Consider the following 18,319-nt stretch of genomic DNA (forward strand, 5'->3'; position numbering starts at 1 on the left):
ATTGATTATTACCTTTTCAGTTTCCTTAATTGGCAAAAACCTCAGCTGTTACTCCATATCTTCTCTTATTAACAGTGAAAAGTTTAGGTAATAAATACAACACACTAAACAGTTTATTAGAAACTCTAACTAGAAGTACATCTATCAGAAAAAAAAATGTTATGTTGTATTAGTGTTATCATTTTAGTGAAGTTAAATGTTTTGAAAACAAAATACCTTTAATACACCTGCAGGAAAATTAAGATCTTGGGCCCGTTTCAGAAAGGAGGTTAAGTGAAAACTCTGAGGATGTCAACCCTGAAATAAGGGAAACTCTGGGTTTTCCGTTTCAGAATGGGAGGTTTAACAAACTTGAGAAAGCAGGGTAAGTCAAGCCCGTTTCTGAAAGAGAGGTAACTTATACTCAGAGTCAGTTACCTTGGTAACTTACTCTGTGAATCAAACCTGGTCAGGAGCAGGTTTTCTTCTGTAAACCCAGAGTTTCTTTTGGTCTCCTCCCTCTTTTTAACATGTAAGTGATGTTTAAATACATCATTCATTCATTTATGCTTCAAAAATGCTTTTCTTAGTGAGTGTTTTGGAATGTAAATTTAGAGCATTTACTTAAAACAAGAAAAATAATCTTAATGCAAATGGAAACAAGATTATTTTTCTTACCCAATTGGCAGATAATTTGCAAAATAAGAAAAATACACTTATAAAGATTAAATAAACACCTTTTAAAAAAATAAAATAATTGAAATAAAGTACAAAAACAGTAATTTTACAGAGATTTTCATTAAAGGTTTTACAGAAAGAAAAAAAATTATTTTACAGATTTTTTCCTTGTTTCAATCAGGATATATTATATATATAATTTTATGGTTTTTGTCTGGCAGCCGTAGCTGCTAATTGTTTAAGCGTTTTTTTTTTAAAGTGTAAAACCCTTATTTGACAGATTTTACCTAGATTATTACAATGAAAGCACTAAATGTTCTACAGAGAAACACTGTTATTTTACAAATCATTACAATAAAAAAAAACCTTAAATAAAGTGTCAAAGCATGCTCAAGGTGAAAAATTAACAGTTTTATTTAAAAGACAAAATTCAAAGTCTGTACAAATGCCATATTAAATTTACATTTTACATTTAAGCTCTTTTTTAAAGAAATACAGCACAATTACATTTAAAATACTGTGATGATGAAGAACATGGAACAGTTTAATCAAAATGTTTAATTAAGTATATAAGACAACTTCACGTCCAGAGAAAATATTTCCTGCTAACTCACTCACCCCCATGTAATCCAAGATGTTCATGTCTTTCTTTCTTCAAGTCAAAAAGGAATTAAAGTTTTTGAGGAAAATATTCCAGGATTTTTCTCCATATAGTGGACTTCAGTGAGAGCCAGTGGGTTGAAGGTTCAAATTTCAGTTTCAATACAGCTTTCAAAGGGCTTTACAAGTTTCCAGTGACCCTTATTCCTTGGCTGGGATCATGTAGAGTCCTTTGAAGCTGCATTGAAACTGAAATTTGGCCTGTTAGCTCCCATCGAAATATGGAGAAAAGTCCTGGAATTCCTCAAAAATCTTTTTGACAGAAAAAAGAAAGACATTTTTCTTTCTGCACATATTTTCATAATGCAGACACTGTCAAAGTGACAAACAAATGTTACATATATATATATATATATTATAAACCACAGCCATCTTTTTTTCCCCTAAATGCACAAATAACTTTTATTCTTTTTCATGTTGGATTTTAATATTCTTCCAGTACTTCCATCTCCTTTTCATCTGAGCCCTCTTGCTGTTGGCTGAGTAGGCGTCAAATGTTCATTTCATTACTCTAATTCAGAAATGCATCTGTTTGGATTAGAGAACATTTAATTATGTGAAAAGAGCATTAGACTATGTGGAAAAAGCTGCTGCATTCAGACACAGAATTATATTTTACTGTCAAATATTAGTAAAGTCATGTAGCCTACACCCATGGACCCTTTATGCTTAAAGCTTTACCTGGTTGAATTATGTTTTTCTACTTCATGTTTAGCTGTTTCATTCTTATTTTATTTTTTATTTTTTGCCTGTGGGATACCATGAAAATGAATAGTTCAGTAACTTACCATTGTGCCAGTTTTTATCTTTGATATTCTAATTATTAATAATTCAATTGTTATATTCTTAATAATTATTAAAAATTAAAGTTAAGCACTGGCCCGAAGTATGCAGAGGTCTTTTTGGCGGGAGCTGTTGCCATGGTGAATCATAATTTCGGAGCTCCATTGATCAGGGCTTTTCATAGTCATGGTGCAAGCTCTAAAATCAGAGTAAACCTACTCAGAGTAGATTAAACTAACTTAGTTCAGCTGTTCTGAAACCAAAAACTCAGAGTTTCTCAGGGTAAGTCAATTCAGAGTTCAAGTTTAAACCTCCTGATTGAAACAGACCCCAGGGAAATTTATCAGCAGCATGTCAGACTTAACGATCCAAGCTTGACAGGAATTAAAGAGGACTCCTGTTTAAATAAGCTACAGTAACCAATTGTTATTCTCAATCTAAAGGTGCGTTCACACCGGACGCGAATATAGCGGCAAGCGCGAGTGATTTACATGTTAAGTCAATGCAAAGACGCGAATAGCCATCCTGCGGCGCGAAACGCGCGAATGAGGCGGCGCGCATTGAGCGTTTCAAGCGATTGCCGCGCCATTCGCGCGAATCGTGCGAAACGCGCGAGTTCAAAAATCTGAACTTTGGCGAAAATCCGCGCCGCGTTAACCAATCAGGAGATTGCTCTAGTAGTGACGGAGGCAGAAATCCGAAACAACAATGCCGGACAAAATCACCGTTGCTGTCTGTGGTTCCTCGGAGCTGTACGATACATCTTTGGACTTTTGTATAAACAGGAATAAAAGGGATCTTGCTAGGATTAAAGTGAGTGAAGAGGTCGGACAATCTGGTTAGTTTTAAAAAACGCTCTTTACTCAATTTGACCTACATATACATACATATTGAGACTACAAGCAAGCTAAAGCTGACAAATTGAGCTCATTCACCTATTTTACAACTACTTTCCCGCTGACGAGTGGCAGAAGCCCCTCCCTTGACGCGAATTCGCGTCTGTTGTGAAGAAAATGTCACGCGTGAATGGCGCGAGTAAACTCAAATTTTCAAGCGTTCAAATACGCGCAAATAGCGCGTTTTTTCTGCGCAAGTCGCGTCCGGTGTGAACGCACCATAAGAACCTCTGACAGTGCAGTAAAACAGACTGCATCACAAATGTGGTGCCTTTTGCAAGTGTTGCCCTTTTTAGTTGGCAAGAAAAGTCAATGCTGGCATCTATTCATTCTGCTGAGGGAAATATTCAACATTGTTTTTGCTCCTGTTGTTACTCACGGGCTTGCTGTATTTCTGAAAGAACTCATTGTAGAACACCACACTTTATTTAAGAAGCTCTATGATCGAAATCTGATTCCCATACATCATTTCATGACCCATTATCCGAGGATGATGGTTATGTTCGGACCTCTTTCTCAGCTATGGTGTATGAGATATGAGGCGAAGCATAATCCATTAAAAACACATGCACATGTGGTTGGAAACTTCAAAAATATTTCTAAGACGCTGAGTTACAAGCAACATCAAGTTCATAAAATGCATAACTTCAATTTGGGTGACCCTTTTTCTGTGAAAATGAGTGTTACAAATGCATACCCTGTTACCATCAGCTCTTCGAAGCAAGCTGATGCTGTGCTGAACAATCTGAGATCAACCTCTGATGACTTAACTCTGAACAGCACCATTTATGTCACTCACACTGTTAGACCACATTTACACATAGCTGGGTATTTAGAGAAATTATTATTTCCTCCCCTCCGTTTTCAATAATAACATTTTGCACACAACATTGTTTTCAAAAAACTTGTAATTTATATCAACCTGCATAATTAAGCCTTTGAGTGCCATAATAACTGCCAAACCTATGGGCGGCAGTATAGGGAAAAGCAAAAAGCCATGCAAGCCAATCAAAATCCTCAGAATCGAAGTTTACGAAGTCTACCTCATCAGCCAAATAGTACAGGGTGAGGGCAACTTTTTCTCTACACTGACTAGCGACCGCATAATAGTAGTCTGAGCAAACAAACTGTAAATAGGGCGCTCACATGACGTTAAGCATTTTCTGGCACATGATGTGACGTTTCTCCCAGTTTACACAGCAACACATAACCGGCATTTTCAGAAATCCCTACTTTGGCCGGAGTTTTTAGAAATAATCGTTTTCTGTGATAAAAACTGGGTTTTCGTGTAAATGAGAGGCCAAACCGCAGGGAAAAATCTGCGTCTTCCCTTCGTGTAAACGGGGCCTTAGTGTGCATGGACATACTTACAGAACTGGCTCTGTGCTGCTCTTAAGTTTTACTATAAAAGAGAGTCTGTGTTTGGTGAAATTATTCACATTATCCCACAAGTTGATAATACATAAATTCTGATGTTTGTACGAATTCTAAAAATCTAATACTTTGATGATCATTTTTACGCATTTGTGGTAGACCAAACAAACTAATATGAAATGATTAGCCTGACCAGTGCAGCAGATGCAAGACCTTTAGACATAATGTTGAGATTCACGGAAACTCAACAAGAAAATACTAAGCCGATGGGTACAGTCATCTGTCTGTTAACAAACATTCGTTGAAATATCTGTGTTCAACAGAAGTAAACTTGTACATGTTTGGAACAACATGAGGGTGAGTAAATGACGGAATTTTCATATTTGGGTGAACTATCCCTTTTACGTTTTAATCAATAACATGATCTACTAATAAACTCAAACTCAGAGGTGTATTCTAATACCCTAATTTTACTGTAAATGCATACAATCTATTACAATCTGTTTAAGAGCTATAGTCATCTGTCATGACTGTATGCATTTAACAATTAAAATGTCTCAAAGTAGGTTATTAGAAAACATCACTGAGTTTGAGTTTGTTAGTAGATCATGCTATCGTTGTATGATTTAAAATGTTATCTTGTATGCTAAAGTATACAACTTCGAAATTATTTTAATCCTGATAGGAGACTCGTTTCTCTCAACTGTGTAGAGTGAAATTGTTGTTTTAGTTCATGGTTTACCATGTGTTCGTGTGTCAACAGTTTAGTACTGTACTGTTCAGAACATGTGTCAATTACTAAAACTGAAATTGTATATTCATGATTTATTGCCTAAAGACAGCTATGTTCTGTTATGATGTTTTTAGCAATTGTAAAGTGTTTGTGTTCAACTTGACTAGCTGGTTTTAGAATGTAGGCTGAAATTTAAAGTTGATTAAATATATTTGTTATTTACATTTAATTAAATTACTTATATTCTTGCATCTTGTCTGTTTTTCTTGAATGCTTTAGAATTACAAATTCTCGATATTAAGTTTAATGTTTTAATATTACCACCTTAAGATTCTGGACATTTTAATTGCATTTTATTAACAATTAATGTGTTAAAATGACACATTTGAGTGTTAAATTACCTTACACAATTTGTGTGTTAAAATGGTTTACACATCTTTTGTGTTTAATTCAACACAACATGTGTTGTCCCTGAGCACACTCAGTACATGTGTCATTTTTAACACATCTGTTTTTGCAGTGCACATATACACACACACAACTGTCATCTCTCTCGCTTTCACTCTCTCTCTCGGTCGATCGACAATTTTCTGAAACAAATGTTATGATTCATTCAAAATAAATGTGATCTTACCGGACTATTTAATCTCTGTGTCTGATTTGAAGCAGGCAGAATGCTAGAGCTGCATGTCATAACTGACGAAAATAACCGTCTTTTTTATCCATAAGCTTTTTCAAATTTTGCGCTGCAAATATCAAACCTAGTTTTAACTTGTCTATGACTTGGCAAATAACCATGGAATAAGCTTTCTAATGCTTTACTTAGTGTTCAAAGAAAAGGGTTTTGTTGCCATTACTTTGGACAACTTTGTTTTCCCAAGGAATAAGAGTGTTAATGAACAGTTTCTGAGGACTCTGAGAAGCTAAAAAATGCAGTTTTACTGAATATTGTGTCTTTCTAGTTTTTTTTTAGTATTATTATTTTTTGCAAATTCATTTGTAATTTGGTGCACTATGATTTGAAAGGAGATTCTATGAAAAAAGGAGATTCGGCCCGCACATGGTCACATTTCTTCTCATCCGGCCCTCACCCTAAAATGAGTTTGACACCCCTGGCTTAGAGTGTTACGGAAGCAGACCAAACGAGAGAGAGAACAGAGTGAGTGTTAACAGGTTTATTTGTAGCAGTGCAGGATGATGGTGATAGCGTGCAAAACCGGGTGAGTATAACAGTTCAGGGTGAGATTCTTGAGATGTGGTTGGGTCGTGGATGATTTGCTGCTTTTCTTTTCCAGGAACTACGGAAGGATGGCCGAAGAAGATGACCACACTCTCACACACAGCGTTGGCGTTCCGTTGACGGACTTACGGCTGGCACACCGCTGACTGGAGACAATGACTGGACGTGGACTAGAACAGACGAGAAGACAGGTAAGTATTCAAAAGTTATGGCTCACGGTAAGTATCGCAGAGATTCTGAGACCACTTGTAGTGAAGCTCTATGAGTCCGCTTCGTGCAAACGAGCCCGGACAATGATGGCTGTGTGTGAGGTGCTTTTGTGGTGAAGCGATGATTGAGTGCAGGTGCTTGATGACTAGTATTCAGGTGACTGTGATCAGGGCGTGATTGTGGGTGCAGAACCTGACCAATCCGTAACATTACCCCCCTCCCCAGGGCCCGCTCCTGAGGGCCGAGGCCTCCGACGTCATGGTGGTCTGCCTCGACCTCGGGGAGCTGGACACTCAGGATGGTTGCGATGGAATTCCTCCATGTGGGCTGGATCAAGGATGTCGACTCTGGGTACCCATGACCTCTCTTCTGATCCGTAGCCTTCCCAGTCGACAAGATACTCCAGGTTGCCAACACGACGTCGGGACAGAAGAATCTCACAGACCGAGTAAATGGATCCCTCTTCCAGAACCAAGGGGGGAGGGGGTTCTTCTTGGTCAGGTTCTGTGGAGGGAATGACAGGTGGGTGAAAAGGTTTGAGTAAGGATACGTGAAATGTGGGGTGGATACGGTACTGTGGTGGTAGTTGGAGTCTGTAGGTGACGGGGTTGACCTGTTCCACGATGGTGAAGGGGCCAACAAACCTGGGACTCAGTTCCTTCGAGGGCAGGCGCAGACGGATATCTCTCGTGGAGAGCCAGACCTTCTGCCCAGGGGTATAAGTGGGACCTGGAATCCTCCTCTTGTCAGCGGAGATCTTGGTTCTGTGCACTGCCCTTTGCAGGTGGTGGTGAGCCTCGTCCCAGACTCTCTCGCTCTCCCGGAACCAGTAATCCACTGCAGGCACCTGTGATGGTTCGCCATTCCAGGGGAAGAGAGGTGGTTGGTAGCCTAGCACACACTGGAATTGGCGTGAGTCCTGTGGTGGGTTGCCGCAGTGAATTTTGGGCGTATTCAGCCCATCCCAGGAACTGGTTCCAGGAGTCCTGGTGACCATGACAGAAAGTCCTGAGGAACCGCCCCACCTCCTGGATCTTTCTCTCCGTCTGCCCGTTGGTCTCAGGGTGGTATCCAGAGGAGAGGCTGACGGTCACACCTAGGAGTTTCAGAAATGCATTCCATACCCTGGAGATAAACTGCGGTCCGCGATCTGAGACAATGTCCTCTGGAATGCCATAATAACGGAAGATGTTGTTGAAGAGAAGTTCTGCAGATTCCAGAGCTGTGGGAAGACCTTTCAAGGGTACGAGACGGCAGAACTTTGAAAATCTATCAACAATGACAAAGATGCAGGTGTTACCGTCCGAAGGAGGAAGATTGGTCATGAAGTCCACTCCCAGGTGTGACCAGGGGCGGTTCGGCACAGGCAAGGGATGGAGTTTCCCGGCAGGCAGATGACGTGGGCTTTTGGACATCGCACACTCCTTACAACCTCGAACATACCTCCGTACATCCCTTGCCATGTGCGGCCACCAGAAGCGTTCCGTCAGCAGCGAGAGAGTGTTGTTGACCCCGGGATGTCCAGTGCCCAGGGAGGTATGCGTGGAATGGATTAGATCTACCCGTTGGGTCCTAGGGATGTACTGACGACCTGGTGGACAGCCCGGCGGAGAGGTAGGCGGTAGGTTATCGTGAAATCAAAACGAGAAAAGAATAGGGACCATCTTGCCTGACGGGGACAGAGCCTCTTGGCCTCTCGCAGATACTGTAGGTTCTTGTGATCAGTTATAACTTGGAACTGGTGGTTGGCACCCTCCAACCAATGTCGCCACTCCTCCAGAGCGAGTTTGATAGCGAGGAGCTTGCGGTTGCCGATGTCATAATTCCTCTCCGCTGGGCTGAGCTTCCGGGAATAGTAGGCACAGGGATGGAGCAATGGAGGAGTACCATGGCGCTGGGACAGGATACCTCCCACGCCGGTAGTAGAGGCATCCACCTCCACCACGAAAGGGAGATCAGGGTCCGGATGTCTCAAGAGTGGAGCTTGAGTGAAGGCGTCCTTGAGGCTTTGGAAGGCTGCGGCCGAATCTGGAGTCCAATGTAGGGTTCGTGGTTTTCCCTTGAGCAGGCTGGTAAGTGGAGAAGTGATAAGACTGTAGTTTTTGATGAATCGCCGGTAGAAATTTGCAAAACCTAGGAATCTTTGGAGTTCGGTGGTGGGTTTTGGCCAGGACACTACTGCAGCCACCTTCCCCTCATCCATGCGAACCCCCTTCTGATCTATGATATACCCGAGGAAGTGTACTGAAGACAAATGGAATGAACATTGCTCTGCCTTGAGGTATAATTGGTGTTCTCGAAGACGTTGGAGGACCTCCGCAACGTGGAGGCGATGTTCGGCCTCACTCCGGGAGTAAATCAGGATATCATCAATATAGACGACGACGAAGTGGTGCAGGAACTCCCGGAGTACCTCGTGGATGAAATTTTGAAATACGGAGGGGGCGTTGACCAATCCATAGGGCATGACCAAGTACTCGTAGTGGCCAGTAGGAGTCACGAAGGCCGTCTTCCATTCGTCCCCCTCACCAGGTTGTATGCGTTGCGGAGGTCCAACTTCGTAAACACTTTGGCTGTGCGTAGTTGTTCAAGGGCCGCAGAGACGAGAGGAAGGGGGTAACGAAACTTGATGGTACCTTGATTGAGCACTCGGTAATCGATGCATGGCCGCAGCCCTCCATCCTTCTTTGAGACGAAGAAGAAACTGGATGCTGCTGGTGAAGTTGATGGTCGTATGTATCCCTGAGCGAGAGCCTCCCTTATGTACTCCTCCATTGCCTTGGTCTCCGGAAGCGACAACGGGTAGATCTTACCTTTGGGCAATGGAGCATCCGGAACTAGGTCAATGGCGCAGTCCCATGGCCGATGTGGCGGTAGCTGGGAAGCTCTCTTGGGGCAAAATACGTCCTGGAATTCCGAGTAGACTGGGGGAATTTTGACTGACCTTTTCTCCACAGGACTTTCGATCGAGGTGACGTTGACAGATATCTTCTTTGGGTTCGGACGTGGAAGATATGGGAAGCAGCGATCCATACATCCTTTTCCCCACTTGGTGATCTCGCCGGTGCCCCAAGAGAGGATGGGATCGTGAGCTACCAGCCACGGGCGCCGGAGAATGATGTCCATAGTAGCTCCCTCCAGAACCAGAAACTGAATTTCCTCTCGGTGTAGAACGCCGACTTGAAGGAGTATAGGTTCACACTTTCGATGGATACGGGGCCGTGAATTAATCCTGTTTGTTATGGGTTGGATCTGGTAGATAGTGTTGGAAGCTTGGGTCTGCAGCTGGAGCTGGCGACAGAGGGTGTCTGAGATAAAGTTTCCCGCTGACCCGGAGTCGATGAGGGCTGCGACTATAACACAGGAGACGGGGTGGTTAACTGAACATTGGTAGTCAGTGGACGCATATTATCCAGATCTGAATGGATGACACTCACCAAGGATGACGCTGGACGTGTAGGACAATGGATACGAATGTGTCCCGCAGCCCCACAGTACATGCAAAGACCCCGTCATACTTCCCTGTTTCAGATGATATAGTTGCTCTCCTGCGGAAACTTCTGTATCTGAACGTCCGAAAACTTCCTTGAAATGAGCAATGAAGGTCTGCAGCGATTGTGTTGCCGGCCCGGCCTGCTGAAACAAGGTAGCCGCCCATTTGAGAGCTGGACCGGTAAGCAGAGATGTGATGAAAGCAATCCTCGAAGCATCTGTGGGATAGAGAGCAGGTTGCATGGTAAATACAAGTGAGCATTGTAATAGAAATCCGCTGCACTCCTCCGCCCCGCCAGAGTAGGGCACTGGTCGGGCCATGGGACTGGAAGGAACGGGGTCCGAAGAAGTGCTGGGTGCCGCTGGTGCTGTGGGACGAACTGGAGTGGGCATGGTAGCATGACTGGCCAAGAGAACTTTCCGGAGTGAGTCCACCAGCTCTTGAAACGGATCCACTGTGCTCATGCTGTTACTGTTATGGTATAAGCTTTCTAATGCTTTACTTAGTGTTCAAAGAAAAGGGTTTTGTTGCCATTACTTTGGACAACTTTGTTTTCCCAAGGAATAAGAGTGTTAATGAACAGTTTCTGAGGACTCTGAGAAGCTAAAAAATGCAGTTTTACTGAATATTGTGTCTTTCTAGTTTTTTTTTAGTATTATTATTTTTTGCAAATTCATTTGTAATTTGGTGCACTATGATTTGAAAGGAGATTCTATGAAAAAACGAGATTCGGCCCGCACATGGTCACATTTCTTCTCATCCGGCCCTCACCCTAAAATGAGTTTGACACCCCTGGCTTAGAGTGTTATGGAAGCAGACCAAACGAGAGAGAGAACAGAGTGAGTGTTAACAGGTTTATTTGTAGCAGAGCAGGATGATGGTGATAGCGTGCAAAACCGGGTGAGTATAACAGTTCAGGGTGAGATTCTTGAGATGTGGTTGGGTCGTGGATGAGTTGCTGCTTTTCTTTTCCAGGAACTACGGAAGGAGGACCGAAGAAGATGACCACACTCACACACACCGTTGTGTGACTCACGGCTGGCACACCGCTGACTGGAGACAATGACTGGACGTGGACTAGAACAGACGAGAAGAATTATTCAAAAGTTATGGCTCACGGTAAGTATCGCAGAGATTCTGAGACCACTTGTAGTGAAGCTCTATGAGTCCGCTTCGTGCAAACGAGCCCGGACAATGATGGCTGTGTGTGAGGTGCTTTTGTGGTGAAGCGATGATTGAGTGCAGGTGCTTGATGACTAGTATTCAGGTGACTGTGATCGGGGCGTGATTGTGGGTGCAGAACCTGACCAATCCGTAACATAGAGCAACGAGCCGTGCTACGCAGCAGTTTTATTCCACTTTATTAAAGTCACATTCCATTCTTGGATTACGGCCGAGGTATGTGTGCGGTAGAGTTATTGTTGTTACTGAAATATTGATGTGAATTGTCATGTGTATTTTTAGTGATTTAAGACATTGTGTCGTATTTACTTTAGCAAGTGTTTGATTTGTAATGTTTGTATTTATACTGATTTGGATTTGTTAAAAAGATTTGTATTCATGATTCTTTTTATTTGGCAGATCGTTCTTTGTGGAGATCTATGCATACGGACTTCTGATGTCTAGGCCCTGCTGTTTTGTTTATGATTTGTTTTGATTTTTCAAGTTTATTTTAATATTTTGGGTTTTTGTATGATTGTAATTTGTTTATTTTTGTAACAGACAGAGCTTACTTTATGCCAACCGCTGGGTTTTGTGTTTTGTTAACCCAAGTTTTAATCCAGTTTTCTGTTTTACAGGAACCAGCCTGCATGGGAGTGCTTTCCTTTTGGGGTCGTCCGGGCCTTCTTCTCACTGCATGGTGGTGGTGTGAGATTTTCTACACTGTATGAGTATTGATTTGAGCGTGTAGAATTATTTGCACTATTCACTACACCTTTTATGCTATTGCAGATTTGTATATCAGTGCACGTGTGGTGTGTGTCTTCAGGCTGAGGGGTCCGTGGCCCTGTGACTTTCCTGTCTCCCTTTCTGCAGGCTTGCTATTCCTGATATGCTAAGAACGGTGGGCTATTTTAATATTTGGCCTAAAGCTCAGATCTTTTAAAGTTGTGACATCCTTTTAAAGAAATACAAGCATATAATAAAGTTGATCTTGCCTACGTGGAGATTATGATGTTTATTAATACAATTGCTGAACTTGAAAGTCACGTCTCTGTTCCCTTTTTTAGCAAGGAACTTGTGTTGCTGTGTTAAATTATTTCCGTGGGTGTTAAACCCCGGTGGCATAGTCAGAATATAAGGTTTTCTTTGAATGTCGCTCGGTTACTTTATTAATATGAGGATGCGCTTTACTCAAAATATCAAATATTGTATTACCAGTGTTACTTTATATCTAAGACTTATTCATATATTGTACGTAGCTTATAAAAATGTGTAAATTGATAGAACAGTTTGCATGGATTTACAAACTAAAAAGCACAAACCTTTTTTTTCAGATGAATCACAGCAGATGCAGGAGCAAAGCGCAGCTTTGTGATGTAATCGTCAGAGCAAAATAAAAGTCCCGTTACACACTGATGTCTATTATATGCGTATGATAATGCATTTCCACAGTTATTGGTATCGTAAATTTAGACACGTTTATATTTTATGTTATTTTTAAGTAATGTACATTTACAACCTTTCCATTAAATTACACAAAACTTGTGCTTCTTAAAAGCAGAGGGAGTGACTGCAAATTTGTCATTCTTTCACTCTTTTGACTAATATTGTTTTTATTCATATTTATTTACCTTTCCCCATCTTTGGGGAAGTCATTCAAACTCTATCCTGGATTATTTTTCTTTTGCTTTTGGGGCAAATGTTTTTTGCTGCAGTTTCCATTAATCACTGATTGTGCCTGGGTCTGGCTGAAAAGCAGCGGTCTGCCATTTAAATGGCTTGATAAAATAAATGTCACTGTTTATATAATGTGCCCTACTTAGTGTTAAGAGTAACACTGAAATCAACTGCAAATAAAAGACTTGTAAATCTATCAAGATCTCAGCAGATAATGATTAAACAAATTCAAAAACAGGATTACCAGCTTCACTTATAAAACCAGTTTATTCTCTTTTTATGGCTGCAAAAGTTCTTAAAATGTGAATACATCATGGCAGTCCTGATATAAATTGCAGGAGCAGAGGTAATTCAGTCCTTCACAGTGCCCCTGACACTGAGAATGAGTCACTCTGGTGTGGTGGTATTTTACTGGACCTTACTGTTGAAAAATTACCCATGTTGCTTACCATTGAAGACTCAATTATGAAACCAAATGAGTAAAAGAGCTCAGGTGAGAACACAATACTCTCTAGTCATCTGTAAGTATTTGGCTTCTGTTACATTTCCTCCTATATTGTTCTCACTTAATGGGACCCCAGTACTCCACACCTCCATATTTTATTACCTATTTGATTGCAACTTAGAATCATCATGGCACAGCAAAGGCTTCTCTCTGGTGTTATCATGACTATGTCACACTGATAACATAAAAATACAGTTCTCTCATGTGTGAAACCTCATGTGGTATTTAAGTGCTGCTTTATTTATGAAACTCTTTCCGCAGTGACCACATTTAAACGGCTTCTCTCCAGAGTGAACTCTCATGTGTCTGTTAAGGTTTCCTTTTCGGTTAAAACTTCTTCCACATTGCTGGCAGGTGAAAGGCTTCTCTCCAGTGTGAATTCTCATGTGGTCTTCAAAGTTTTGTTTATGATTAAACCCCTTTTCGCACTGAGGGCATGTGTAGGGTTGCTCTCCAGAGTGAATTCTCATGTGATCTTCAAAGTGCCGTTTTTGACGAAAACTCTTGCCACACTCAGAGCATGTGTAGGGTTTCTCTCTATGAGTTCTCATATGGACTTCAAGGTTTTCATGTTGATCAAAACTCATTCCACACTGATCACACGTGTAAGACTGATCTCCATTGTGAATTCTCATGTGTCTGGTAAAGCTTTCTTTTTGAGTGAAACTTACTCCACACTGTTGGCAGGTGAAAAGGCTCTCTACAGTGTGAACTGTCATGTGGCAATGAAGGTTTTCCTTCTGGTTAAAACCTCTTCCACACTGTTGGCAGGTGTAGGGCTTTTCTCCAGTGTGAACTGTCATGTGTCTGTCAAGGTTTCCTTTTTGGTTAAAACTTCTTCCACATTGTTTGCAGGTGAAAGGCTTTTCTCCAGTGTGAACTCTTAAGTGTTCTCCAAAGCGTCCTTTATGATTAAACCTCTTCCCGCAATGAGGGCATGAGTAGGGTTGCTTAGTGTGAATTATCATATGGTCTTCAAAGTGTTGTTTTTGATGGAAACTTTGTCCACGCTGAGGGCATGTGTGACCACTAACATGTCTTTTAAGACTTTTTCTATGACCGAAATGCTTTCCACACTGTTGGCAGACATATGGTTTTCCTCCTGCGTGAACTCTTATGTGTCTTCTAATACTTTCTGTTTGATTAAAACACTTTACAAACTGTTGACAAGTGAAATAACTTCTTGTATTTTGAATCCTTTTTCTTAGTGAAGTCTTCTCAGTCTCTGAAAAACTAAAATATTTTTCTCCATTTATGAAATCATGATCTTTCTCTTCCATTTCTTTCAGTACTTGACTCTCCTCTTTCAGTGCCATCAGGTCTAAGGTGAAAAAAGACAAAAGTTAACCCTAGTTTCATGACACAAAACAACAGACATAAAAATGAAATCACAATTATATTGAATGTATGATATATGCAGATGCAGAATTACAGAATAAACAAAGGCACATTCTTCATCAAGCAGTCTCTGGTATTTTCTTAAGCATAACATGTCTTTATTGTAGCAATTGTTAGCATTTGCAGCCTTTAGCATTGTGTGTAATACATTTCTGCCTTGACCATAATTCCCACTGGGTCGTAATCATATGTTAATTCAGATGTGTGGAAGAAAAAAATCATTTTACTTATATGTGCTTATGAGACATTGTGTAAGTTTCTGCTTTATCTAAACCTGCTCTGAAGATGACATGAGGTAAAGGTATCAGGGCTCTAAAACATAAAGATTTGAGCCTTGGGAGTATGATATAGTAGAATGTGTTTCTGTTTCCTTACCTTGTTTGCCACACTCTGCAGCAACCTGTATTTCTGTATGACTGTCTGACCTTTCTTGCAAGAAATAAACCTTTAGTGAATTTGTCTCTTATGCGACGAGAGTTGTTTGATTTTTGCCACGACAGACGATAATTTACTGGTGTCTGAAAGTGAGTTTTTCCTTTAAAATTGTTTTAAATGTCTGAAATGTTGATGCTAGTTGATAACTTGACATGAAAATGTGGAAATAAACAGCGTTGCTGACTGTCTCTAACTCTGCCTTTGTTCCTTTAGCCCCACTTGGCCTGCTTTGGCCTAAGATATTCAAATGATGAGCCATATGTGAGGTTGATGAATAATAAGTAGGGATGAGCGAGTACAGCATTATCTGTATCTGTACTCGGAGTGGGCGGGGCCTAACCCGGAAGTGGGTGGGATTTAACCTGGAAGTGGGTCATGTTGTCTTGAAATGGGCGGGGCTTTAACCGGTATGTTATTTTAAGCATGCAATTGATATGGGTTGATCAGAAATTGTTATATTTATTGCTGATTAGAAAACCATTTACATGACAGCATCAGCATTGAGCTTCAGATCAGTGGTTTTGATCATGATAACAAACGAACTATATACAGAACAAGTTTTGCAACAATGAATACAACACATGCGGTTGAAATTTTAAGTAAAATGTAATGAACAAGAGTTTTCATTTCAACATAACTTTCTTTTTTTAACCTTGAGCAGTGTGATTTTTTTTTTTTTTTAGCTCTTTTAAATTTTTTTTATTTCCACTCCAGGTATGTGTGAGTGTGTGTGTGAGTGTGTGAGTGTGTGTGAGTGAGTGAGTGAGTAAGAGAGAGACAGAAAGAGAGAGAGGGGGCGGGGGGGACTGTGTTCTACTGATCAAATAGTCCGACGCTGTTTTTCAGATCTGCATTGACTTTAATGAAGACCAGTTGTTCCACATGGCTAGGGTCTAAGTTTGCACGCTGTGGACTGACCACATTTCCAGCTGTGCTAAAAATACGCTCAGACTGGACACTTGTAGGTGGACAACTGAGATGCTGCAGTGCAAAGCGTGTAAGATTGGGCCAGCACTGAAGCTTGTCTGACCAGTATTTCACTGGGTCATCGGTAAGGCTGATGTCCCCATCTGCCAAGTAGGCCTCCACATCACCTGATGGTAAATGTGTCCTCATTGGACTAGCCGATTTCTTTTTCTGCAGGAAAGACAAGACTGAAGTGTTGCTGGTGGCAAGTGTCTCTTCTGTGTTTCTTGCAGGTGTAGCCACAGGGTCACAGAGCTCCATCCTGAGGAGTAATGTCCTCTTTAGTGCCTCCACATCAACATTGTTTGAAAAACAGCTGGCCTTATATCTTGGGTCAAGGAGAGCGGCAAGCAGAAATGTGGAGTTTGCAAAAATTGGTTCGAAACGCCATTTTAGTTCTTTGCTCAGATTGGCTGCCAGTTTCCTTGCTGCTGTGCTTAACCTTTCCCTGGACTCAGCCGCAACATCTTGGCCCAGCCCCACTGTGACGTCCTGATCGTCATCACCATCCATGAACTGATCAGATTCATCCTCAGATTCCTCACCAGCATGCAGTGACCTGATGATGGAGCACAGGCACATGTCTGATGCTAACCCCCACTCATTTGGATAGATGATTGTTGGAGCTTTACCCATGTTAGACTCCTGTGTCATAATCTGCACAGCCCTGCGCTGCTCCACCAGCCGCTGGAGCATGTAGACTGTATAGTTCCACCTTGTTTTTACATCTGTTATGAGCGTGTGCTGGGGGAGGTTCAACTGTGTTTGCAGCTCATGTAGTCTGTTGCTGGCTTTGCTTGAGCGATGAACATGGCCAGATATGATCCTGGCTTTGGAGAGAAGGGATGTTCCAACCCTGTCCTTCTCCAGTGCTTTGATCACCACCAAGTGAAGCATATGGGACACGCAACGGATGTGCCCATATTCAGTCAAAGCTTTCACCATGTTTGCTGCATTATCGGAAACAACAAACCCTATTGTGACAGACTGACCAACAGATTCTTCCCACTCTCTCATCTTTTCCTTAAGGCAGCACAGAATGCTGTTTGATGTGTGCGCAATGTCCAGCACACCAACATTTAGCAGCCCTGCTTTCCTCTGTACTGAAGTTTCCCCTACACGTTCACACCAGTGCCCAGTAAGACAGAGATATGCATGTGCGTTGTGATTGCTGGTCCAGAGATCTGTAGTGAGGTTGATGACACATCCTTCAGCTGCCTTAAGGGACTGGACCATCTCCCCTCTCATTGCCTCATACAGCTCAGGCACTATAGTTCGACTGAAATAGTGCCTTGAAGCTATCTTATACTTGGGCTCTAAAAAGCCAACAAGTGTCCTGAAGCCTCTCCTCTCCACCACAGAGAAAGGTTCAAGATCAGTGCAGATCATTTTACCAATCATCTCTGTAATTTGTTTTGACCGGGGATGGTTTGCTGAGAATGGCTGCTTTGCTGCAAATGCAGTGATTATTGGTGAAGAGGAAGATGAATGTGAGCCCTTAGCAGCACCCAGCTGAACACCAGTAGCCACTTTTCCACTGTCGGGCCAGTGCGAGCCAGTGCTGAGAGCGTGCCAGGCAGGGCTAATGTCCTCGAGTTGCAAGAACCAAGGCCAAAAGTAAGCTGCGTTTCCACTATCGAACCAGTAGCCTCGCTGCGCAAACCTAAAGCCCGCCCTTTACACACCTCCTTGGGTCAAATGTCACGAAACCCCTCCCCTTTCAGCGGGGAGATTGAAATCACCATAGTGTGATCATCGAACGAAGACAGCTGAAGCGGCTGTTTGTTTGCTCCTTTCGGTGTTTTCTTGGTGGAAGATGAGGCAGCGAAACCAAGATGCGAAGACGGAGGCTCAGCGGCGTTTACGCCGAAAGCTTATGTTAGCTGCAAGGCGAAAAAGAACAATACAGGGACGTGGAAGCCGGATATAGCGAATGCAGAAACGTCTTGTAATGTTGGTGATGTCTGTTCAGATGCAAGAAGTGCTTTGCAACAGTTGTTTATGCAGCAGCAATATTTGTAATATATTACATTAATAAATCACTTGAAAAGAAGCGTTGATTTAATGACCTACACACAAATCTTTCGTCTAACTTGGTATTACATCAAACAAAATGTTGCACATTATT

General features: G+C 41.8%; 2 protein-coding genes across 2 annotated transcripts; both read right to left on the reverse strand.

Moving 5' to 3' along the window:
- Positions 1-13,178: 13,178 nt before the first annotated feature.
- On the reverse strand, positions 13,179-14,498 carry LOC141334188 (uncharacterized). Its single transcript, XM_073839313.1, has one exon. It carries the CDS (start codon positions 14,358-14,360, stop codon positions 13,593-13,595), a length of 768 nt encoding a protein of 255 aa, XP_073695414.1. The 5' UTR covers positions 14,361-14,498; the 3' UTR covers positions 13,179-13,592.
- Positions 14,499-16,038: 1,540 nt separating this feature from the next.
- On the reverse strand, positions 16,039-17,580 carry LOC141332999 (zinc finger BED domain-containing protein 4-like). Its single transcript, XM_073837949.1, has one exon. It carries the CDS (start codon positions 17,578-17,580, stop codon positions 16,039-16,041), a length of 1,542 nt encoding a protein of 513 aa, XP_073694050.1.
- Positions 17,581-18,319: the final 739 nt, after the last annotated feature.

The sequence above is a fragment of the Garra rufa genome, chromosome 4 (genome assembly GCF_049309525.1).
Source record: "Garra rufa chromosome 4, GarRuf1.0, whole genome shotgun sequence".
NCBI classification, from domain to species: domain Eukaryota; kingdom Metazoa; phylum Chordata; class Actinopteri; order Cypriniformes; family Cyprinidae; genus Garra; species Garra rufa.

Excerpts from the sequence above, each read along its gene's own strand:
- LOC141332999 (XM_073837949.1), bottom strand. The coding sequence starts at position 17,580 with ATGATCTGCACTGATCTTGAACCTTTCTCTGTGGTGGAGAGGAGAGGC.
- LOC141334188 (XM_073839313.1), bottom strand. The coding sequence starts at position 14,360 with ATGATAATTCACACTAAGCAACCCTACTCATGCCCTCATTGCGGGAAG.